The following is a 25,112-nucleotide window of genomic DNA, read 5'->3' as shown; positions in this document are numbered from 1 at the left end:
CCCTCAATTCATTACTTGTAGAACTGAAGTAACTACATCGATGATTGATTTGTTTTGTAATTCTCTCACCTGTGCTTGTAGTACAGGAGTGGTTTGATCATGCCACTTCTTTGTCTTCTCCACGGTCACATAGGTAATGCCACAAAGCTATACATGATGTAGTTTTACTATTTTTTGCTTGAGCAGGAAAGCATTTGTCTTTAATAGGTGAGATTTTTGATGATACAGGTGAGGATACAGGTGATACATGTTCATCACCTTTAATTAGTTGAATTTTCATTAGTTTGATCAGCTCCTTCATTAGACTTCTTTCATCATCCTGATCTTCAAGCGTTTCTAATTCTACTATGGGTAGAATGGGTACTATGTACCCATAGGTACTATGGGTTTGTCACAATTCGTCAGTACAATCACTCATTTCATCTAGTCTGTCTGTTACTTGTGAGATGGCTGAAATGGAAGCGTGAGCTCTGGGTAGCTTTTGTTCAAAGTTTTGAAGTGTAAGTATCAATTCAAAAACTGGGGGTCTTCTCTGTTGGTCCTTTCAAACGCTGCTGCTAGTGTATCAGCATACCTTTCTGGTGCTGTTCTTGTGAGTTTCTGCCATATATCAGTCATTGTTCTCGCTCTCAGGATCATGGTCTTGGTGTGGATTGTTAGGAAAAAACATAGGGTCATACAACATTTCCACCACGACTATTTCCCTCAAATACTGGATACCTTTTTCAATTGTATTCCACTTTCTCATCTCAGGCTTCAGATTGTCTGTGAAGGGATACCTTTCCTTCACGGCTACTAACACTCGTTCCCAGAGGGTGGCAGCTCCATCCAAATATTTACTAATCCCTCTATCAATAGCTGAGTCTCTGGCAATGCCTCCTAGTTGGCAAGCTTTGTTACCACCTAGAGGCAAGCTACAGGCCCCATTATCTGAACAGTGAAGCAACCAGGTAACAAGAGTTTTGTTCAGGCACCGTGTAAACTCCTTTCTTGAGCCTTGGATTTCAGTCATCTTCAGAAGTCAATGAACAGTAATAGAGACTCCATCACTCTCCTCTCCATGTCTCTTTTTCCTGTTGTCTTTCCAGATGGTGGTGGTTCTGAGTAGGGCACCTCGCATGGATCTTCCTCTACCTCCTCCTCCATTTCTTCTTTTTTCACAAGTTCTAGGTGCGAGGACACCCGTTTGCATTTCTTGCCTTCCACTGGAGCAACTGACATTGTTATTGGTGTCTCCTGTGTCTGATCAGATTTGACTTGGAGACTTCTCCCTTTGGCTTGAACCTCAGCTTGGAAACTCTCTCTCTCCAGAACAGTATTATATAGAGTGTAGTAAGCACAAGCCAAACCCCCAGTAAGTTGTACCTCCTTAAATATATGTAGGCCGCACCATCACTGACTCAAATATTGGCTTAGTTCCTCAGGAGTGAAATCCCACGACATTGAGGGTCCCCATGCTTCTAAGATTTTTCCTAAACCTCTCCGTATTCCCTCCCAGTCAACATTCTCTGGTTCTGGAGGAGGCTTCTTCCACATAACACAGAGGGAGAGGAGTACATTCAGGGAGTACATGCACATGAGTATGAACACAAGCATGACCACTAACTCAGCATTCGAAAAATGTGTGACGAACTGAGAAGCCTGGAAACCGGTTTGAACATCATGTTGTTTGTAAAATTAGCTATTCCATCTGGGATGTAAGTGTCAAAATTCAAATCATACAACAATGCATGTAAGTACCAGACAGGTGTCTCCATCAGTACCCTTCCTTGGTGATGTGTATGGGAACTGCAGAATCATGGCCTGAACCTCTGATTGACCACTCGAGGTGAGCAATGAGTCAGCTCTGGGAGCACAGGTGAAGATGATCCTCCTGTGCTACTGGAAGGGGCTCCACCTCTTTTAGACCCTATTTAAGAGCTGACTACCAGTGAGGAACGATCTCTTTTGGAGATTGCTCTTCTTGGAGTCTTCTCAGTGAGCCCAGGGCAAGGGTAAACTTTCCATCCATTCTTCGTTAGCATGATAACCTGTTTAGCCTATATTTCTTGTATATTTCTTAATTATAACATCTGTATATTCATTGATTATACAGTGATATATAAACACACTTTCACAACAAGAAAGTGTGATGTTAATAGGAGGCCAGTAAGTTCCAAAAAACGTAATGGCTTTTAATCCCTTAGACAGCGCTCCTAAAATAAAAAGCAGATTCATAGCTGGTAGCTGCTAAAAAGGAAAAACAAAAACAAAAAACACTTTGTACAGTGTTCAGAGTTTGGCAGATTGCCCAGACTACAATCTAATCTATGAAGGTCAAAGTAGATACCAATGCTTCTAAAGTCTCTGGGTTTAAAGGAATTATTATTATTATTATTTTTTCTGTTAACATTAAAAGCTTTAGAATGCCTGCATTCTCCACCAAAAACTGTCACAGAATTATCTTGATCAATCTACACCTGTCACAGGAGGCAGTAGGCCTGTGGGTCCCATGGCTCCAAAAATGGGAATGGAAAAAGGGAAAGGTAGGGAGATGGGTTCAAAAACAGAACAGCAGCAATGATCTAAAGAGGAAAACTTAATTTTACTAAATATGATATCGGAATGCAAGGTAACACAATATAATACATTCTAATTTAAATTGAGGCTAATAAATTAAAGAAAATAAGAAACCAAAGAAAATAAGAATCAAAGAAAATAAGAGAGAGAGTGTGCAAAACCAAAAGGCCTACTTGGAACAGGAAGCACATGGCTTGGAAGCACACCCACACACACTGCCAGACAGTGAGCGAGAGAGAGCTCCAGACAAAGAGTGAGATCCTGTGACTTCCTCCTACGACTTATCTTCCTCTCTAACCGTGAAGTCCTCTGGGATATGTAGTTCTTCTTCTGTTCTGAGAATCAGGTATCCAGAAAGTTGTCAGTTCATGGAACTGGATTATTAACTCTTTAATTATCCTTGCTTTACATGATCTTATGATGTGAAATACTGATAGCAAAATTACAAAACCATGACAACAAACAAACAAAAACATGTCTACTGTAGATGCTTATTAAAAAATGGCTTTTGAAGTGTACATGCCCCACAGTTTCTCTCCCATTTCCTGAAAAATACTAAAATCTTGTTCATCAACTAGCACAGACAGATTTGTTGAACTCAATATTGCAGTCCTTGCTAGAGAAAGTTAAGAAACTGAATTAACAGAGATTCCAAGGCTGATCCTAGAATTCAAGTTTTCAAACTCAAAAATACTATTAAAAAGTTAGATGAGTTCATTTTCAAATACAAAATTGATCTCAGCAATACAAGCTTACAATAATTTCAGTGTTCAAGAGGTGTCTCAGTGTTCAAGAGGCATCTGGATGATGTGCTGCGTGATATGGTTTAGTATTAGTGGTGGCAATGGTGATGAGGAGATGGTTGGACTGGATGATCTTGTAGGTCGTTTCCAACCTTGTGATTCTATGATTCTATAAGAAGGAAATTAATCTTTCGTCATATGAGTAAAGAAAAGCAACATCCAGGTGAATTTTATCAAGAACGCATGTAGAAGAAATTTTCAAAAAATGATCTATTAGAAAAAAAAACTAAAGAAAATGTCCTCGTGTAGTAGTACGTTCTTCAAATCCCACTCATCAGCAGCCCACATAGATCTAAAGAGAATTCAAATAAAGACTGAAATGTGTAGTCTATTTCTGTTACATCTATTTTTGATACCTACAGATTCAAAGAAGTTCAGAATAATATATGCAAATACTTTAATATAAAAAATGAAAATAATTATTTATAAAACAGTATTTAGGCTACTATGCGAAGAAGACACTGGGGGATTTGCAAAGGTCTACACAAGTCCACAAAAACTACCAGTCTTTTTTCACCAAAAAATTAGTTTACAATTATACTGCCTCAATGGAAAAACAGATTTATTTTTTTCTTTGTGAAATCTTGATTAAGAATGACAAGTACCCGAGTGCTGTACGCTAGAGCAGTACGAAACAGCTCCACCTACGACAAAATGATAAAGAACCATCAATACTGTTCACTTTGATAATTAAATCCATTACTTTTTTTTCTCCAATAAAATCTCAGATTTCTGCTGTTTCAGTTTTCCTGATTTTGTTAATTTAAACTTATAAATCACAATGAAATCTAAGCAGCACAAGATTAAATCTGACCACACCTATTGTAATATTAGAACAATGCTGAATTACAAAAAAAATAATAATAATAATAATAAAAAAAAAAATAGTGTCACTGATGTTTCTTTATGTTATGTTGGGTATTGGTACAACAGTGTTCCAAGTCAGTTGGAAAAGAAAAAAAAAAAAAAAAAAAAAGCATGCCTTTGCTGTGTATTTTGTGAGACCTCCTTGTTCAGAATTCCACATTAAAAAAAAAAAATACAGGGGACGTAATATGCTTCCATTCAAAACAATTACTTTGAATCAAAATTTCTTGCACAACTATCTTTTATGTTTATGAGACAACTGACAATTAGAACTGTGTCCACTGCATCTAAATAAGTAAATAAAACAAATCAGACAAATGTATGGTTATTAAAAGCTATTCAACGGCCAACAAAAATAGTAATGTTGCCTAGTCTGGGGATCTCTGCAGAGTAGATGGTCAGCAACAAAAATGAACCTTCTAAGTTAGGCAAAATTGTGCCATACTGCTATCAGACACCTAAGTTAACTGAATAGTATTTTTGGAGCCTTTGTCTAGTTAAGAGAGACTGTCTTCAGAATTCTTTAGAAAATAAGCCTATTTTAAATGCCTAAAGTTGTACTAGTACTTTTCAATCAGTTCTTTTTCTGCTTAAGAAATAGACTTGCTACGACTTGGTTGGCAAGTCAATCATTTGCCTTCGTGTTCTGGTAATATAACTCATTTATTTCAAATTGGAAAACTCATAAGAGAAAAATAACTACAACACTGGTAATAAGTAATGCTTGAAAGAGGCATTCTTGCTGTTTTACTGCTTTACAGACAGTAACACTGACTTACTGACTCCCACTACATAACATTTTCTGTAATTTAACCAAATGTGGCTTACTACTATATTGCCATTTAACTACATATTAGAACACAATTTATTCAAGTACTTCACCACCTAGCTGGAAAAGAAAATACTTTCTTAAGTGTTTACCTTATTATCCAAAGAAATTTGGAAAAGCGTTCTGAGAAAAACCAGTGTTCCTGGTGTTTCAGACTAGGAAAATCCACTTGCAGAACTGTCAAAAAAAAAAACACAATTATTTAAGCTAAGCATAATGGAGGTATACTTAAGAATGCACTCAGAAGGATCAACTAAGAAAAGAAAGAAATGAAAATCAGTAGGATGCTTGGTTTGTTCAGTCAAGATGCAAAGAAGTAGCTCCAGATGACAAGAAATCTCACTGAATGCTATTCTGATAAAGACCTCACTGGATTGAACTGAAATTACAAAAGTTGTTTACAGTAGCAGCAAAGGAAAGAGCAAAGCCAGGCAAGGAATACCAGAACTAAGTAAAAACAAAAACAAACAAAAAAACCCCAAAACCCCCCCAAAAAACAAACAACAACAACAACAACAACAACAAAAAAAAACAAAAAAAAAAAAAGGAAGGAAAAAAAATCTGATTTGATAGAGAAATACACAGGACGTCAATTTTGATTGCAACCAGAATACCATTACCTTATGCTGCATGGCATCTGATTACAGAATAGTTTTAACCGAAACAAGCATGTCATTTGTTTTTTAAACTGACAGCAAAACAAACTATTCTAATCCAGGTGGTTTTCAATCATTCAAAATGACATGAAATAAGGTAAAAGAAGGCAGATGGTAAAAGAAATGATAGCAAGTATTTTCCCGTCACCTTTCTCTGATGAAATGGGTAAGTTAGGTGTTGAAAACATATTCCCCATACAGGTAGACCAGGTTGCAGGCAATTATTAAGAAATGAATCTAGCATGGATCTGTTAGCATGCTGAATTCAAAACAAGCAAGCAAATATATAATAATAATAATTTTTAAATTAGATGATTAAGAATTTTGAGATGCTTCACAATAAGCATCCATGTTAAGTATACACAAGTGCTTATCATTACCTTTTGCTAAGATTTACTGCCACTGAAAAGCCATGATTGAGCAGTAGAAAAAGCACACAACACAACAACTTTAAGGTAGCATGCACAGTTGTTTCCCATGCTGTACCTGTTCTGCATGAGAACATACTAAAAAATTCCACCTTCTGGACTGACAATCTGGCAGTCTTCAAATGCACTAAATTATTAACAAAGAAAAGTAGAAACGCTTGTATTTAACTCAGTGAACTGGAAGTGCTCATTGTATAAAAAAGTTCTTAAAATATTTTATTTTGCCTTAAATTCAGTGTAAAAAGAAACTAATTTTTCAAATGCAGTTTGCTAAGGCAAGATTCTGAATTTACTGTAACAAGCATGGCAGTCAAGTGTGGTATTTCAATGTGAAACTAGGTCTGTACAAAAAAATTTAATGCCTATGTTTGCAGGAAGATCTGCATACACATAGGAATATAAAAAGAAACAGGATTAAGGCCTCAGAAAAGCCTCCAACATCTAAAAAGTGTGGAATAAAACCTCTACAGTGAGACCTCTTCTCTCTGGGATACTATTTCTAATTACCTCTGCTCCTATTACGGAATTTTTAAAAAAGGGGAGGGGAAGAGGTGCAGCTCTCCCTCCCCTCCCCTCCAAAACACAGAAACACAAAGACTGAAGAAAATAGACTGCAATACTATTTCCTGCATTTCTTTGTCAGATAGGATTTTACATTGTATTCATGAACGAGTCGATGGAAATAAACAAGAACTAGTGTTTAACAAATGCTTTTCCTTTTGCAAGCAGCAGAATGGCACCAAAAGGAAAGTCTACTAGTGCAAAAATCAGTAAGTTCCCCTTCCTAAAGGAAGGAGAAGCTTCAGATCCCGCACAACACAATGTCCTCCTGCAGCCAATTAAGTATTTCTATAGTGTACATTTCATGTATGTACATTTTCACATGACCAAAATACACTAGTGTGAACTTGCTATCTGCAAATACTACTTAAAAAAACATCATGATAGAACTACAGAGAGATTAAAAAAAACATATGTATTAATGTGTGATCGTAATTTTTAGAATCGTTCTTGCCAAATATCCCACTTCTCACACTCTTATCATCCTAAACTACATAACAAGCTGTACACGTTTTTGCAGGACTAAATTTTCTTCTGCAGTTCTACAGTGCAGGATAAAGAATAAATTCCTTACTATCAAATTGTTATTCTACTTAAAGTTTGACTTAAAACAGCTTTAAAATTCAGAAGATGTTCAAAACCTTGTATGTGACAGAGTACATATGTGAGTTAAATTAAATGAAACTTCATTATTTTGAGATTTTTCTTTTATATTCAATACTATTTTAATATGAAAGTGATTAGAGCTCTTTTTGTGAGTATGGGGGTGGGGTTGCCATTTGAAATGGTCTTTTTTCTTTTCTTTTTTTTTTTTCCTTTTCTTTTTTTTTTTTTTTTTTCCATTATGAAGGACCATTGCCTTATCTTTTTTGGTTATTGCTTTTTTTTTTCTTTTTCTTTTTTTTTTTTTTTTTGAAGACCATTCCATTTATTTATTTTTTAACATCTTAAAGTCATAAGGACTTATATGCAAAGCAGTCATACACTTTATCATTAAAACCCATAGGTAAAATACGTACACAAATCCAACAAAAGGCTAGTACATAGTAAAGCCTAAGCATACTACTATGCAATATTATGAATACATAACTTTAGAGACTTCAGTTTAGTACTGTTATCTATTCATTTCTGAAAACATTCACAAAGATTTTAAATGCAAATTTTCATTCCGTATCTGGAATAGAACAAAAATTATCTATGTTATAACAACTTCCGGTCATTTGTGCTTGACCAATTCAGTAAATTACAAAGAACCCAAAGAATTCTGTAACTTTCTGTAGAACTATGTAATAAAAACATTGCATATGTTCCTAGTATGATGTCTTTAGCAACCATTTACTGAAATGTAACTCAAACATCAATCTCTCAAAACGTGTAACTGATCAGCTTCTTTTTAGTCTATATCCGAATTCAACTTCATCACAAAACCCCTTTTAATACAAAGATGCAGAAGTACATTAGGTAATACTAATGCAACACAGGTGCAGTTCTAGCACTGTCATCAGTCAGTTGAATCATCTTCTCCATGAACGAGATTCATTATCCTCCTCCTCTTCATCATCATCTTGAAGAAGTGAGTCATCCACCAAAGATTCTTCCTGAAACTTCAAGAGATAAATGTGATAGTCTGTGTTATGTCACAAAATATAAGAGACTGAAAGACAAAATACAATCCAGATCCATGAAAACTAAGAAGGAACATACAATTTTATTTTTCATAGGTAAAAAGTAATGCTTTCAAAAAGTATATGTGTGTATAAAATATACATATAATTAGTAAATGGTAAATGCAGCTGCTTTTTTTTTTCTTTTACTGAGCTTTAAAATGATCTTGTAGTTTGAACAATCAGAAGATCTGTTGAACATGTTCTCATGCCCAATCTTTAACATTTTGATGAAATTTAATATACTACACTGAAAACTAAAGTTAGCTTTTCCAAGTTTATATTAACTATGTCTCTTTTAGTCTAAGAGCTTAAACTACCTATCAAAAACTTTAAATGAGATACTTTAATTAAGCTTAAATCCAGCATGCTCAATATAATGACGATTTTAAAGTGCATTTAGATTAATTTAGAAAAACATTTTCAAATACATTCAAATGACAACACGGTATCTCAACATACTACACAAAACACTCTCCAAGTTAGGGGCTTCAGTTAGAAGTTAAAACAAAGAAATAAAGAAGATAGACAGTGAGTTATGTTTTATTTTTGCCTACATACACAGAGGTGTATATATAAACTTTTCCTTATCTCAGAACTTTTTTTGATGACTGCACTTCTCACTGCAATTTCTGCGCTAACTAAAGAAAGGACAAACACAAAATCTCTTTCCCTAATGAAGTCTCCCAGATGTTTAATTACGTCTGTTCTTTCTTGCTTGTTTTTCTCATCCCAGCAATTCTAGTTTTTGCTACAGAATTTCCAAATTCAGCAAGAGAAGTTAATTTGTGAGGTTAGTGAAACTCTAGAAAAATACAGGGCTGCAGGCTGAGAAATGCCGAGAAGTATTTATATTAACCTGGCCACTGGGATGAAAAGGAATAAGAAACTCTTTTATAAATACATTAACCGTAAGAGGAGGACCAAGGAGAATATCCACTCTTTGCTGGATGAGGCTGGGAATGTGACCACCGAGGATAAGGAAAAGGCAGAGGTTCTGAATGCCTTCTTTGCGTCTGTCTTTAAAAGTCAGACCAGTTATCCTCAGGACACTCCTCTCTCTGGCCTGGTAATCTCGGCTGGGAAACACACTAACGCCCCTGTGATTCTGGAGGAAACAGTCAGAGATCTATTGCTCCAACTGGACAGCCACAAGTCTATGGGGCCAGATGAGATCCACCCAAGAGCGCTGAGGGAACTGGCAGAGGTGACAGCCGAGCCGCTTTCCATCATCTGTCAGCGCTCCTTGTTGACTGGTGAGGTCCCAGAAGACTGGAGGCTTGCCAATGTGACTCCCATTTACAGGAAAGGTCGTAAGGAGGATCCGGGCAACTATAGGCCTGTCAGCCTGACCTCGGTGCCAGGGAAGGGGATGGAGCAGATTGTCTTGAGGGAGATCATGCGGCATGTGCGGGATGACCGGGGGATCAGGCCTAGCCAGCAAGGGTTCATGAAAGGCAGGTCCTGTTTGACCAACCTGATCTCCTTCTATGATCTAGTGACCCATCTGTGGATGAGGGAAAGGCTGTTGATGTGGTCTACCTAGACTTGAGCAAAGCCTTTGACACTGTCTCCCACAGCATTCTCCTGCAGAAGCTGGCAGCCCGAGGCTTGGATGTGTACACTCTTGGCTGGGAAAGGAGCTGGCTGGAGGGCTGGGCTCATGAGAGTGGTGGTGAATGGAGTTAAATCCAGCTGGCGACCGGTCATGAGTGGTGTTCCCCAGGGGTCGGTGCTGGGGCCTGTCCTCTACAATATTTTTATTGATGACCTGGATGAGGGCACTGAGCGCACCCTCAGTAAATTCGCAGATGGAATTTCCAAATTGGCTGGAAGTGTGGATCTGCCTGGGGGTAGTGAGGCCATACAGAGGGATCTGGGCAGGCTGGAGAGCTGGGCTGAAGCCAATGGGATGAGTTTCAACAAGGCCAAATGCCGGGTCCTGCACTTCGGCCGCAACAACCCCAGGTGACGCTACAGGCTTGGGGCGGTGTGGCTGGAGGACTGCATAGAGGAAATGGACCTGGGGGTATTGATTGATGCTCGGCTGAACATGAGCCGACAGTGTGCCCAGGTGGCCAAGAAGGCCAATGGCATCCTGGCTTGCATCAGAAATGGTGTTGCCAGCAGGAACAGGGAACTGATTGTCCCCCTGTACTCAGCTCTGGTGAGGCCGTACCTCGAGTACTGTGTCCAGTTTTGGGCCCCTCACTGTAAGAAAGACATTGAGGCCCTGGAACGTGTTCAAAGGAGGGCAACAAAGCTGGTGAGGGGTCTGGAGCACAGGCCATATGAGGAGAGGCTGAAGGAGCTGGGAATGTTCAGCCTGGAGAAGAGGAGGATCAGGGGAGACCTCACTGCTCTCTATAACTTCCTGAAGGGAGGTTGTAGTGAGCTGGGGGTCAGCCTCTTCTCTCGTGTCATTAGTGATAGGACCAGAGGGAATGGTTTGAAGCTACGGCAGGGGAGATTCAGGCTGGACATTAGGAAGTATTACTTTTCAGAAAGGGTGGTCAGGCACTGGAATGGACTGCCCAGGGAGGTGGTGGAGTCACTGACCCTGGGGGTGTTCAAGGAAAGGGTGGATGTTGTGTTGAGGAACGTGGTTTAGTGGGAGCTATTGGTAATAGGTGGACGGTTGGACTGGATGACCTTTCAGGTCTTTTCCAACCTTGGTCATTCTATGATTCTATGATATATTTGCTTTCTTCAGTAAGCTCTTTTACAAGAGAGAAGAACTATTATCTTCATTCATTACTTTTGCCTACAGAAAGCAGCTCTGTTAACATCTTGACTATCAATACACGTAGAGTATTATGAACTAGACTAAGATACTGCAGCCTTCTGACGACTCAGTCTTTTCCCCTAGTGTCTAGATGCTAAGCAGACTAAAATATGATAGGACAGCTACAAAGGAGGCATTCTGTACAGTGCAAATGCAAAAATACCATGTGCACAAGGCTAAGTGGAAGCAGAGACTATCATAAAACCTGTAACAATTTCCTTACAGTGAACACATAGAGCCTACAGACCTCTGGACTAGAGAAAATGTCACTAAGGGGAAGTATCACAGGAAGTATCTTAGAGAAAGTGCAGAAAAAAAAAATTTTTTTTAAACGGTTGATTCAGAACATCAAAATTAAATTTGCAGATGCAGAATATATCCAGTACAGTTATTCTTGGTACTCATATTTAAACAATAGTATTCCCCATCATAGGACACTGTAGGTGCTAAGTTCACTCACATTCCAACAAAACCTACCAAATTAAGAAAACAAACATGTAGAATGGGCTATCAACTACAAAAACATCATATTGACTCAACAGGTCCCTGAAATGCAAACCTGTGATAATTAAATGCCTGTGTGCCTATGACTCTCAGTACTCTCCCTAGGCACTGGCTGTTGATTCAATATAGCCAACTTTTTGTTAGGCACCTGGATGCAGAAAGTAAGGCATCTACTAAATTAAGTGTTTTCATAATTAAGTGGCTAAGCACCAGGCATTTTTAGTACCATGCAAGTCCAAAAGACCTGCCTCACAATTTTATAAACAGACTAAAAGCCCTATTTCATTACTGTTTAAGAATGTCAGCATGCTGAATAATTTACTTCCCTCATCCCTTACAGAACTATTCCTTCTCCACCTCTGAAACAGCAAATACAAAAAATAAAATAAAAAAAAATTTAAAAAAAAACACACAAAAAAACAACAACAAAACAAACACACTATCAAGGTAATTCTTCATTTCATTTCAGTCTCAGGTCTCTTTAGCATTTTAGGTGAATTGATGGAATTTACACATGGAAGAAAGATGGAAACCTTCAAGTTTATATAGTATCAGCTATAAAACAAAGTAATATGAACAGCATGACCAACTGTAAGCACACAGAAACTTGAGATATTTTACACGTTTAAGATTAAAATTCAGGCTGGTGACTACAGGTATCACCACCACCCTGATCTCATCCTGCATAAGATGAATTTTAAACAGTGAAACAATATAGAATTTTTATTTATTTATGTATTTTTAAATCAGCAAATTAATTTGAAGTTCTTAAAACTTCTCTGTCCAGGACCTAGCGATTCTAACATTATACTTCAATATCAACTTAAACAAATGCTGCAAGCACTACAAACCTCACACAAAGAATAACATTTAAATGCAAAATTTCCCAAGAACTGTTGATTATATTAAGACATTTTGTGATGTCAAACACACCCCTCCTATTTTATTTTCTAGATGTACACACTAGAAATGAAACACGCCTGCAATGAAAAGTGAAATACTTAGACTGTCAATAGCCTAGAAAACAATATTTTCTTAAATAAATAAATCCATTTCCTGATACTGAAAAGTGAGTCAGATTTAAGTGGTATGAATCAATAGATCATTTTCATTTAAAAAACAAAACCATTTCATTTTAAGAAATAAACATGAGACAAAAAAAGCAAACTTACTTCTTCTTCATCAGGCTCAGCTTCTTCTGTTTCAACAGCTGACATACTAGCAACAGGCTTGTTCCATGCCAACTTTAACTCCTGTCCTTTAAACCGAGACCCATGGATTGCAGCCTAAAACAAATTTAGTCTTAGTTAAAAATGTCTTTGTCAGGAGAAAAAACAACTTCTCTAATAGTTAAATGCCAGGAACAAACCAATGGTCTGCTTTTTCTGAGAAAACAAGTTTTAATATGTTAATATTGAACTACTGTTCATTGTCTAAAACAAAACTTTATTAACTACACACAAAATTCACACATCCTTTCAGGAAAATGATCAAAACATATTCAAACAAAATAAGCACTGAAAAATCATTAATCACTTGGTGATTCAACATACTGAACTAAATACTTGCCTCTGCTTTTAATACTACACTGATGGGTACTTCGTCTTTTGAAGACTGACACAAACCTATTAACACATTACTTACTAGAAGAAACAAGCCATCCCACATATAAAATAATTAAATATTAAAGGAAAAAAATAAACCTTTGTGATTACAACTTAATCTACTGGAAATGTTTTACTTCCTGTATAGCCCTCGTAATTGAAATATAAAAATTTTTAACTTATGGGATATTCATGGCTTTCTAAGTACCAGATCCATTAAGTGGCTGCTTTGGAAATAGTATGTTCAAATTAAAGTAACATGAACTAGCATAAATCAGTGTTAGCAACATTCCGAAATAACCATCATAGTCACAAAAGATTTATAGTGCAATCTGAAAGCACAGCATAATGTGAAATGTAGAAACAATTACATGTTCGATGACATCTGAACATGAATTGTGTGATATTGAAGTCCCCAGGTATAAATTTTAAATCTGTACATATAAATTTATGATAAATTTAAAAGATTCTATGCCTATTAAAATGCAGCTCTGGAGCTTTTTGTTCATGGTCTCATCACAATATCACATAACAAGAATTTTTAAAAGCACTTATACGTGACTTTTAGATCAAGAAACAACTTGTAATCTTTGGAAGAAGTTACTACTACATAAAATTCAACATTTTACAACAGGGAATACTCCTCTTCCTTTCAGACTAGGACAGACACAGTCATAAAGCTTAAGCCTTTTTTCATTTAAGAAAGTAAAATATTAGCAGCATTTACTCCAAAATTGGCCTCAGTAGATGCTTTTTAATGATTACATTTTTTATCCACAATTTATTCTACTACCAGCCTTAGAGTCTGCTTTACTAATAAAAACAAAAAGTCCAGTGGAATTATATTTAGACAAGAATATCTTAAGAAAAAAAAAAAAATGAGACTTTACTGTATTTGACCTAGTACATTTTTTATAATATTTTAGTATAAAAATAAACGTAATCAGACACAGTTACAAGGAAATGAAGAAGTTTTAGTGCAAACTGGACTGTGGACATATCACATACAGGTAATGACTTATAATTCAATCCAAATCCTTCCACTTTTCACAGAACCTTCCAAACTTCACTGCAAGCACATCTTCACCTTGAGTACTTACTATTTTTCTAAAGCAGTGAAATGTATCGTGGAAAAACAAGCATACAGAATGTTAACTTTAATTGTTCTATTGATCACACCTCCTCATCCACTAACCATGTCTCCCTTCTCCCTTGTCAATACCTTTCTGCATTCTCTGCACTGTTTTCTTTCTTCATTTCACATATATCAACTTCTGAGTTTGCTTCTGAAGTATTACTGAACTTTGACTTTTGGGTACAGAAAGTTAGCTGTGACTGAAATGACTCTGCATGCCAATTTTTCTAAAGAAGTTGTAGAAGTAAAACCTGTATTTTGCTGATAAAAGGTATCTGTAATATGATCTGTTAACCTTTTTGTGGCAAATCATACTCTATACGGGAGTACAGATGTTATCTGGACAGTTCATAAAAACAGATGATTGTTTTTTGTTATATAAACTACAACTGTAACATTAAATAATATGAAGGCACAAAATCAAATATCCAATGTTAGAAAGCATCAAAATAAAAAATTCCAACCATAACTGAATCCATTATAGAGTATAGTAATTATTACAGCTTTTATTTGTGATCTCTAAGTTTACTGTTTGTGTTCTTTCAGACACACAATACTACTGCTTTATCCTTACCAGTCATTATGTACCATGTATCATTCCTTGCACTTCCTTTTTTACCAAATAATTTAGTCTCCATACAGTCAGAGCTCCACACTGTTGCATTAGAATGTTTCACACCCAACACTTCTCTTCCTTTAAAACACCTCTGGCTTATGAATCAAATTATTTCTCAAAGTATCTATTACGATGTTGTGAGTGGTCAGAACTACTCTTACCGGCTTCTTTTTCATTGTAAATACTGTCAATTAGATCATTTATCTTTTTCAAGATAAGGAATACAGAAACAAAAGAATCTGGTCAAATATGAAAATTCCATTCAAATAATCTCCAAAAGATAAACTTTGTGCAAAGATATCATCCCTATTACTTTCAGGATACTCCTTCCCAACAGTGATGGAAGGATTTTAAAGAAAACAAAATAATCTGCAATGCAACTATGTTCATTATTTTGTGCAGATTCGTATACTGCTTGCACTATTAACTGAGTAAGGCAAGAATCCTGTTCATCCAGAAATATAGTCCTCATAATCTATATTTAAGGATAATGAATTACAACATACCTCAATGCTGTGTTTCAGAACTCTCTAAGAATTACTTCTGTAATTCTATACTTCTGTAACTTCATAAATAAATACGCTTTGGAGGAAAAGAAAATATCTCACCGCATAAAATTACATTCACATTATCACTGACTTCCAGGCAAAGCTAAATACAACTGATGAACCAACCAAATATATAGACTCAGTCTGCAGGCTGTCAGTTAAACTACACAAGACTGAATCCTTAAGGTGAAAATAACTGGCAATTAAATAAGGATATCTACCTGTGAATTTCTATATGACTGTCTTGACTTCCCTCTTACAAAAGTATAACCCTGCTTTGTTATAAATCCTTATATTGTAAGAGAATCAGTAATCACAGAACCACAGAATTACCAAGGTTGGAAAAGACCTCCGTGATCGTCATCCAGTCCACCTACAACCAGTATTTCCCCAGTAAACCATGTCCCTTAGCACAACATCTAAACATTTCTTGAACACCTCCAGGGATGGTGACTCAATAGCCCATTCCTGGAAATGGCCACCAGAAACAGGCATGACTCTCCAGTTGCTCCATGTCATGTCCCTCTGGCATCACTGCCTGAAAAATCCCCTCCACAGACCACAGGCAAGGTCTCTTTGCCTGTGTCACTTTTGACAGAATTGTTCAATCTACAATTAGACTTCCTATATGAGAATTCTTTAAAATATTTCTGAGTAATTATCTGCATTAAATTTAATCAAATATTAGAATATATTGCAGTTGAATGCTGCCAAGTATTTTCAATGAAACTACTCACAGCTTCAGCTTCTGCTCTTGTTTTAAAGGTAATCACCGCATGGAGCGAAGAGTCATCTATCTGGCAATCTTCAATTTCACCGTATTGCTTTTAATATGAAAAAAGAAAGAAAGAAAAAAAAGCTTAGTAAACCAGACTTCCTCCTCTACCCTCCCCTTCTAAAAATGATGTCCTACATGAAATACCACAAAAAGCATATCAAGTTAGAACAGTGTACCCTTTCACACTCTTAATGCGAATTAGAGTTCTTCGCACGGAAGTGTTATTTTTCTTTGCATTTTTAAAAACACAAAGTACCACAGTTCACATTTCCTAGTTGTAAACACACAAGTATGAAGTAAAATTATGACAGAAAAGAGAGGTGGTTCTGCTTCAATACTTCTCCTTGATTAAGAAGAGGGGGTCTTCAGATTATTCCAATAGTTTATTATGAAACACTTCTACAAAAAGATGAGATACTGGACAGGTAGCCAAAATTTCCATCTTAGCTTGATTTCAGCATCTTAACTTCTAGCCCAATAAACTCTTCCAATACTTTCTACGGTATTCTAATGCTGCCAAGAATGTAAGCTCCAATACCCAACATATCTGTACAGGTGGAGTGCACTGCTGAAGTACAAAGAACATGTGAGAAAACAGCAACAACGGTCTTCTGGCAGACTCAATCATAATACTAGGCTGTGGATTAAAAATAAGTTTATTCTTTTAAATCTTCACTGAGACTACATTACCAGTGCCTTATGGTTGACCAAGTAGATTGTTGTTGTTGATCAACAATAACAAAAAAAACCTCTAAGCTTAGACAGATTAATACAAGAAACCCTTTGGATGCCCTGTCGAAATTTGTCAGTAAATATATAGTTCTCATCTTTATTGTCCAAATCAGAATGGCAGAAACACTGAAAAATTTCAGGTCATCTTGAAACTCCCCTCAAAAATACCACCAATTCTGACAAACTGTCTGATGCTTCAGTTAACAGCAGTTGAAATAACAGTGTAATTTCTATTTCACCTTTTTCTGACTTTTTTTTTCTTCTCTATATCATGAACAGGTATATCATGTTATAGAGTTATTCCTGAATAATATTTCCAGATGAACTGAATCAAGCATAAACAAGTCACTGGATAGAATGCCATCCCATGAGCAGAAAAAGAGAAATTACAAAATACCGCAAAATGAGGAAGAAGATCTTCTCTATCACTTTCCGTAAACGCAGAAATTTCTAATGCCCGTGGTCGATGATCCACAACAGCATGTACAGGAACTCCTCTGCCTCGACCCCGTCCACGTATTCCTCTACCTCTGCTACGTGATGCACCTCGACCTCTTGCATGGACCCCTCTACCACGAACTGAAGAAAGAATTCCTCGTTTGGCAGCCTAAGATTTACACACACGGATTTATTAAAATTCATAATCCAAATATTTAGACAAAACTAACAAACACGTATTTTGACATTTCCTAAAAAAAAAAAAAAAAAAAAAAGACACATCCCTAAAGAAGACTTAGAGCAACTTTAAGATCTTAAAATATGCTAAAATTAATGATGTACATTATTAACAGATTCAAAATAGTACTGGAACAGAAAAAACAACATGTCAGAACAACAGAAGTCAAAGAAGCTCTCATATGTGAGGACAATTCCTTTCCTCGGGAGAGACAGGAATATAACATATGAAATTTGTTAATGAAATTTTCTCATTGTACTGACTAACAGTTTTCTCCTAATTTACAGACAGAATTTTTAGTCTCAAAAGAAAATATAAAATAATAAAAGAGCATAGTAACATTTGGCCACAGTACTGTGAGTTGTGAAACAGAGGTTCTACTATGCATATCCAAGGACAAATTGTTCTCTGAAAATTTGGGTCTACACAGTCACCAATTTCCAATCCCACACCTGCATTTCCAATGCACAGAACAGACATGCATTTTCTTGATATCAAAAGGCACTCCAACAGACATTAAAAAAAAAAAAAAAAAAAAAGTAAAATTTAAGCTTAAAAAATAAAAACCACCCACAAACCGTTTCAAGGATTGAATTTGAGCATGTATAGCAGACATTAAAAAAAAAACCCTCAGATCATTACAAAAGAGATTGCCCTATTCATGAATCAGAATGCTAAACAAAATCACAGTAACAATGTTTTTAACGTATCCTATCGCGTTTACCATGTCAGTACTGCTAACGCTACTTGACTGCATGCCAATGATCTCCTTCCATGAGGAAATCGATTTATGACTGCTGTATTAATAAAATCATTCAGGGTACCTATGAAACATTATTCACTATCAGAATAATTATTGTAAGTGTTTGTTTTTGAGTCATCTCAGTTCAACAGGCTTGGCTTATTAACAAACCTATTTTCACCATCAAAAAGCCACCACCAAAGCTACACAACAACTTGAAGTAAGATTTTAATGCAAACTAGCTGCATGTACATGCACTGTGTCTGCATGCAGTCATACCTAAAATACAACCAAGCTTCATTAAGAAGGATTTATTTAAGCAACACACCACTCTGCTTTAGAGTAGAAAAAACATCAGTATCTTCCAAGTAGCTACTACACATACAGGCAAAACAGAAGAATTATTATCCGTCCAATACTATTCATAATTTCTTATACCGAGACAAAAACAATCTAGAGCAGCCTTCTGTATTTTTTATTTCTTACGAAGCAAGTAAAACAAAAAGAAAAAAATATGTTTCTGTACACTGAATGCTTAGGATACACTGTATCTGTTTTCGGAGAGTCCACCTTCTCTCAAAAATAATACTGTGCTAACATTACTTTTTCCACTTTGGCCTTTTTGGTTAATATCATTGAGAGGATGTTGACATTATCAAAAAAAAAAGATCAGGCTGTATTTTTTATTCCTTTGTAATCCAACACAGACAACAATTTAAAAATAGTCTAATGTCCACAAGGATGTATTACTATCATAAAAATCATAAAATATCATATCATTTAAAGTTTCAGAATTTAAATAAATTAGTGATAAAAAGTAACGCTGATGCTTTTTCTCTACTGAAGCAGAACCCAGAAACTTTTATTTAATATTACTGCTAACTGCCTTCATCTATAATAAGAAACACTGCACTGAACGATACAATTCACAAGTCAGCAAAAATGTAGGAAAATATTTCACTGAAAGATAGAAACAAAAGATGAGAAAACATACTTCCAGCTGCAGCTCTGTGTATTTCCGTCTTAATTCAGTAACTTCCTCCCCAGCTTGCATCTTCTTGTATAAATCCAGTTCAGTATCTAGTAACTCTTTCTGCATCTAAGAAATTGTCACAGCAAATTATTAGTTGCACAGTTTACATTTTCCAGTGAGGAAACAATTTTCTGATGAAACCTAAGAATCCTGTGCTATGCTCCAATCGGCAAGCTATTTCAGAAATATGCAGTGACTGAAAGATTGGCCAGGACTGGCCTGAAGGAAAGCGAAAAGTCTGTTTTCCAGGTAGAAGCGTGGTAGCAAATTCCTAGCAACTCTAGGAAAAGCAAATTTTAAAACTAGAGTGCGTAAATTGCAAACTTAGCCAAATTGTGGCTTATTGATTTAGACCACAGCTGTAATTTTGGAGGTAAACTGCTTACAACACTACGATTCCACTTTAAAAAAAATACACCAAGTGCAAGCTTAGGAGCCTTAAAGAGGCAAGATAAAACTTCAGTGTGTAGCAGCATGTTTTTGAGCTTGGTGATGTCAAAGCTTTTAGTACATCAAGCCAAACCAAAAGAATCTGTTCTAAACTAGAGATACACAAGACAAAAAATGCAAAATTATATGACAGCAATGAAATGATAAAAAGGGACTCTACAGGGAAAAAAAAAAAGCATTGTTATGAATGAATACACAATCTACACTAAGTAATGAGAAGAAGCTTTTAAAATTATCACAATTCCATAATGAAAAAGCACAAATGGTAGTTCAGTTCAGACCATAGTAGAAAAAACAAACAAACGAAAAAAAACCACCACAGTAACAGTATCTCTGCTAACAAAAGGTTGGTCTCTGATGTGCCTGTAGTTGCCCTTCAGCACACAGTACCTTATAAATGATGAGGAAGTTCAAAAATATGTATCAAACTGAAAGGTGCCTCTGAATCCAAATTTAGATACATTCACTGAAAGTACAGAGGTGCAGGTGCTGGTACAGATACAGAAAACAGCTTCATGTGACTATGAAAATCTTATTTGAAGTTTTGTTCCAAATTGGATACCTATTTTGTTTTTAATGGAAAAAGCAGCAATCCAATGTTCTAATGACATTGCAAATGAAGAAGAAAATTATGACTATGAAATAGTTTTACATATACACTCGTTGCTTCAAACAGCATGTAATGTATTAAAAGGCTGGTTGTCAAAGAGACGAAGGTTTCGCAGTTGTGACTGTTGGAAACCAAGTATCACCACTGAATGATAAAGAAGGGATTTTTTTTGTGTTTCTTTGTTTTTTGTTTTTTTTTTTTTTTTTTCCTGGAAGCTTTAAAAGAAAAAAAGCTGGATTATTCAACTGGCAACTTCAATCTGAACTCCTTTCAGCCCCATTTTCTGATTATCTGCAGCAACCATAAAAATTAATCTCCTGTATTATGATTTTCAGTTTTCAGAACTGTAAACTGTTTCTCAAATCCCAGTGTTGTAATGGCATTGTAATGCACCAAAGATGTGACAAAATAACCACTTCTGAAATTTAAAAATGACCAGAAGTTAGAACTCACAAAGCAGTCTGGGACTCTGGTGTCAGAAAGTTTCTAGATTTTTGAAGTTTATTTCTAGTGCTCTTAATGAAGATTTCCCTTTTTACAGAGCTGTGCTTCACCTCAATAAGAAAATGCCTCCTTCAAGACATACCAGGAGGCAGCAAAGGTTTCTATACTCATGGGGAAGGGTGTTTTACAATCTCCATTATCTGGAACAAGACAAAAATAAGTGAAAACTACAATCACATGAGGACCAGGTTGACAAAAAAATTAGTAATGTGGACTGCAGAGATCTCAAAATCAACATAAAGAGTTGAAGATGGACAACCTCAAGCATGCACATACCAATATAAACAAGGGAGTACCTATGGAACAGTAACAAAGGGGAAAATCTAATCTCTTTTCTGGCAAATCAGTGCCTTTCTCAAAGGCACTGATAATAAAACATTATAGAAAGTAGAGCGGAGGGACTAGATGTCTGTGCAGTTTCAGGACTACAATCTCACAGAGATTACACAGAATGGCTTTGGTGGGGGGGGATCTTAAAGATCATCCTGTTACAACTCCCCACTGTACAGTGACTCACATAACTGGAGTGCTGCAGTAGACAGATGCAGTCTCTTTAGGAAAGCCAAATAAGGATGATGAGAAGAAGTTGTCCTTTGTGTGAGAGAGCTGTGTGAAAGCACGTAGCTATGCCTAAGGGAGATGATGAGTTATTCTCAATTTCATGAGTTTAAAGTCTGTGTCCCCCAAGTAGCAAAACATGCGGGAAATAATCGGAGGCCTGCATGAATGAATAAAGAGCTCCTAACAAAATTCAAATCTAAAAGTGCAGGAGAGGTGAAAGCAGGCTCAGACCACGCAGAAACAATACAGACTGCCTGCCTGAGCATGTAGGTACCTAATTTGGAAAGCCAAAGCCCTCCTGAAGTGGAATAATATGGTGAGGTGGTAAGGAACAAGAAAAATTTATGCAGGTGTATCAGGAGCAAAATGAAGACTGTCATGAAAAATACAGGCCTGCTAGTCAATGGGGAAAGTGACCTAGCAAAAAAGGAATTGGGAAGAGCCAATGCCTTTTTCTCTTCAGCCTCTACTGGCAAAGCTTGTCTTCAGCAATCCCAGGTCCTAAGAGAGGTAAAAAAGTCTGGAGCAAGGAAGACTTACCTTTGTTAGTAGAGATTCAAGTTAGGTAACATTTAAGCAAACTGGACGTACGCAAGTCCCTGGGAACTGATTGGATGCAACCGTAAGTACTGAGGGAGCTTTCTGATGTCTCTGCAAGGCCAATCTCAATTATCTTTGAAAGGTCATGACATTTGGGAATATTCCTCAGAACTGAGAATAACCAAATGTCACTCTGACCTTCAAGAAGGGCAAAGAAGATCTGGGGAAGTACATGACGGTCAGCCTCGTCACAATCCCTGAGAGGGTAATGGAGCAAATACTCTTGGAGCTCATTTACAAGTATGCTAAGAACAAGAAGGAGACTGGTGACAGAGAATCAAAAGCAGATCTGAAAATATTGCCAATTCCTAGAACTTTTGTAGTTCAAATTCATTCTACTGGAAATTAACTTATCTAAGATCTCTAAGAAACATTCTCTCACTGGACAGTGCCAATTCACTCTCAAACGTCAGAAAAATCTGTCACCTTCAAAGAACATGAATTTAATCTTATTATAGCAGACTTCAAAGCTTGGAGTTATTACCTCTTGTTCCCGCTCTAAAAGTTACTCCACTAAAGCTGTAATTATTCTAAGAGAAAATCAACTTCAAGAAATCATAGTGTATGGCCCATTTTCAGGATAAAAATTTGTTGCTTCAACTTTTTGCTGACTGACTAATGAGGTAAGAAGCTACAGTGAAGTGAGTATGTACAGGTCATTCCAGTATTTCTTTCAGTACTTTTTTCTTCCACATCTGCACATCACTGTAATTTATATTGCAACTACTTCTAATATCCCTATTTTTATGTAAAATGAAACACCAATTCTTCTATTTCAAACTGAAAACTTATAAACCATTTAAACTAAATCTGGGTTTTAATGTTACACTAGCTTTTTAAAATAGAATCCCAAACTTTACAAGAGATGATTAAGCATTCTGAAAATTTAAGAACCGAATGAAAGCTGCAAGGAAAGTTTAAGTGCTTTTCTGTTCTACTGGAAAATACAATATAGAAAAATCTGGCCTTTTATTATCACGTGCTTCGTCATTTTGTTAGCTTTGAAAAATTCAACTGTATGCTTTTTATAGAAGTATTTGCTCCTGAAAATGTCACTTTCAGACTCAAATTGGTTCAGTCGGTGCAGACACGCTCATCATGGTTTTATGATTTTTGTTATCAGCATTCCACATCATAACATCATGTAGAGCACTGGAGTTAAAGAGTTAACGCTCCAGTTGTATGGACTGTGTATAGTTTCTAGGTACCCTTCTCTAAAGAGAAAAACTACTAATCCCAGAAGACTACACTGTTCCTTTTCTGTTTAGAGGGAAAGATGAAACTGCTCGGGACTCACTAGACTGTCCTTTCTTTCTCTGCTCGTCTCTATGGTGTATGTTCTCTAGCCATCTCACCTTCAGCACAAGAATAAGACCTTTGGTCTTGGACACTCACTCCTTTATTTGATTTATTAGCTTCATTACTAATCATACTGTATTATACTGTGTTATCTAGCATTCTATTATCATATTTGGTAATTAGTTTTCTCTCTTAGCTCACTGTCCCCACTTCCCCCCTCCTGAGCCATGGGTCCATGGGACCCTTCACTCCATTTAGTCACAGAACCAGGCCAAACCAGGCCCAAACCTTTTGACATATTTACAATTTAATTTTTCAAAGCTAACAAAATTGCACTTTAAAGCAGAATCAAGGAACTGGTTACATGAGCAGAAAGTACAGCAGGTAAGAAAAACTCCTCTCACAGATCCAACTCAAATACGGATACCCAAATCAAAGGAAAATCAATTGTATAATCTTATTTCTGAAAAATTCAATTGTTTCGATTTCAATTACACAAAAAGAACAAGAAAACAAACACATACACCAGTTTAATAATGAACTAGCTTCTAGTTTAGGTATTACATGTGACTAGTGGATATCTGTGTTGCATAACGATTACCATTTAGCGCTAGAAACACTCTTCATTATTTCTGTTAACAACCAGTACAACAGCAGTTGCGTATTGCAAAAGCAACAGATTATACACAAAAGACTGAATAAGGCAAAAGACAAACTTCTGTTTTGCTATCTTCAAAATAACACTGTATCTGTGTATCACTGGCTCAAACTTTTAGACAATAGCACAGTTTTTAAATGAACTATGTTCTTTTAAATAGAGGGCAAAACCGATCTCTCTTCACAGAAGACTTCAAGATTAAAACACCATATTTCTAAGCACTTCTGATATAGCTGCATATTTTCATTAAAGTGACTTAAGCAAGTAAATTCATCTTATTAGAAAGCTGATCAAAATATGAGTACCTGAGTCTTAGTTTTCATGCTTTTTAGAGGAGTCCCTCCTCCTGATGATACACCTTTTAATTCATCTTTTAACTTGGTAATGCTGTTAGTTAGAATCTCCAGTGTTTTCATGATTTCTGCTTTGTCTTCTGACTTCATGGCTTTATTTTTCTCAAGCTTTGAAATCAGCATCTGTCCAATTTAAACAAAGAAAACAACATTGCAATTTCCATCACATATCTGTTTTCAAGTAACTACTACAACTAATGGAAAAACAGAGTACTGTATTTCTTCTGCTATCATAGCATCAGAGAGGTTGGAAGGGACTTCTGGAGATCGTGTCCACCCTCCCCTACTAAAAGCAGGTTCCCTATAGTTGGTTGAACAGAAAATCATTGAGACAGGTCTTGAGTATCTGCAGAGAAGATAGCAGGCAACATGTTCCAGTGCTCTGTCAACTTCATAGCAACTAAGTTCTTTTGTATGTTTGCACAGAACTTCTCATGTTTCAGTTTTTGCCTGTTGCCCCTTGTCCTATCACCAGAGACCACTGAAAAGAGCCTGGCCACAACCATTTAAAGCCCACACTCTAGATACTTAACATCGATAAGACCCCCTCTCAGTCT

General features: G+C 36.4%; 1 protein-coding gene across 3 annotated transcripts in view; it reads right to left on the bottom strand.

The window, feature by feature from the left end:
• Positions 1-7,579: 7,579 nt before the first annotated feature.
• Positions 7,580-25,112, bottom strand: part of RBM26 (RNA binding motif protein 26) — a 50,070-nt gene continuing 32,537 nt past the window's right edge. For all 3 annotated transcript variants that reach the window (XM_042838784.1, XM_042838785.1, XM_042838786.1), the window contains 6 exons: positions 24,508-24,678; positions 19,482-19,586; positions 17,467-17,676; positions 16,297-16,383; positions 12,829-12,942; positions 7,580-8,307 (listed from right to left, as the gene is read on the bottom strand). In XM_042838784.1, coding sequence (XP_042694718.1) covers positions 8,218-8,307; positions 12,829-12,942; positions 16,297-16,383; positions 17,467-17,676; positions 19,482-19,586; positions 24,508-24,678 — 777 coding nt within the window. In that variant the 3' untranslated portion in view covers positions 7,580-8,217. The remainder of the gene's footprint in view (positions 8,308-12,828; positions 12,943-16,296; positions 16,384-17,466; positions 17,677-19,481; positions 19,587-24,507; positions 24,679-25,112) is intronic.

This window comes from Centrocercus urophasianus, unplaced genomic scaffold, assembly GCF_019232065.1.
Source record: "Centrocercus urophasianus isolate 14NV4802_14NV808 unplaced genomic scaffold, USGS_Curo_1.0 seq_9, whole genome shotgun sequence".
In the NCBI taxonomy this organism is placed as follows: domain Eukaryota; kingdom Metazoa; phylum Chordata; class Aves; order Galliformes; family Phasianidae; genus Centrocercus; species Centrocercus urophasianus.
Note: the sequence above shows the minus strand (reverse complement) of the source record. Positions and strands in the feature narration are given on the sequence as shown.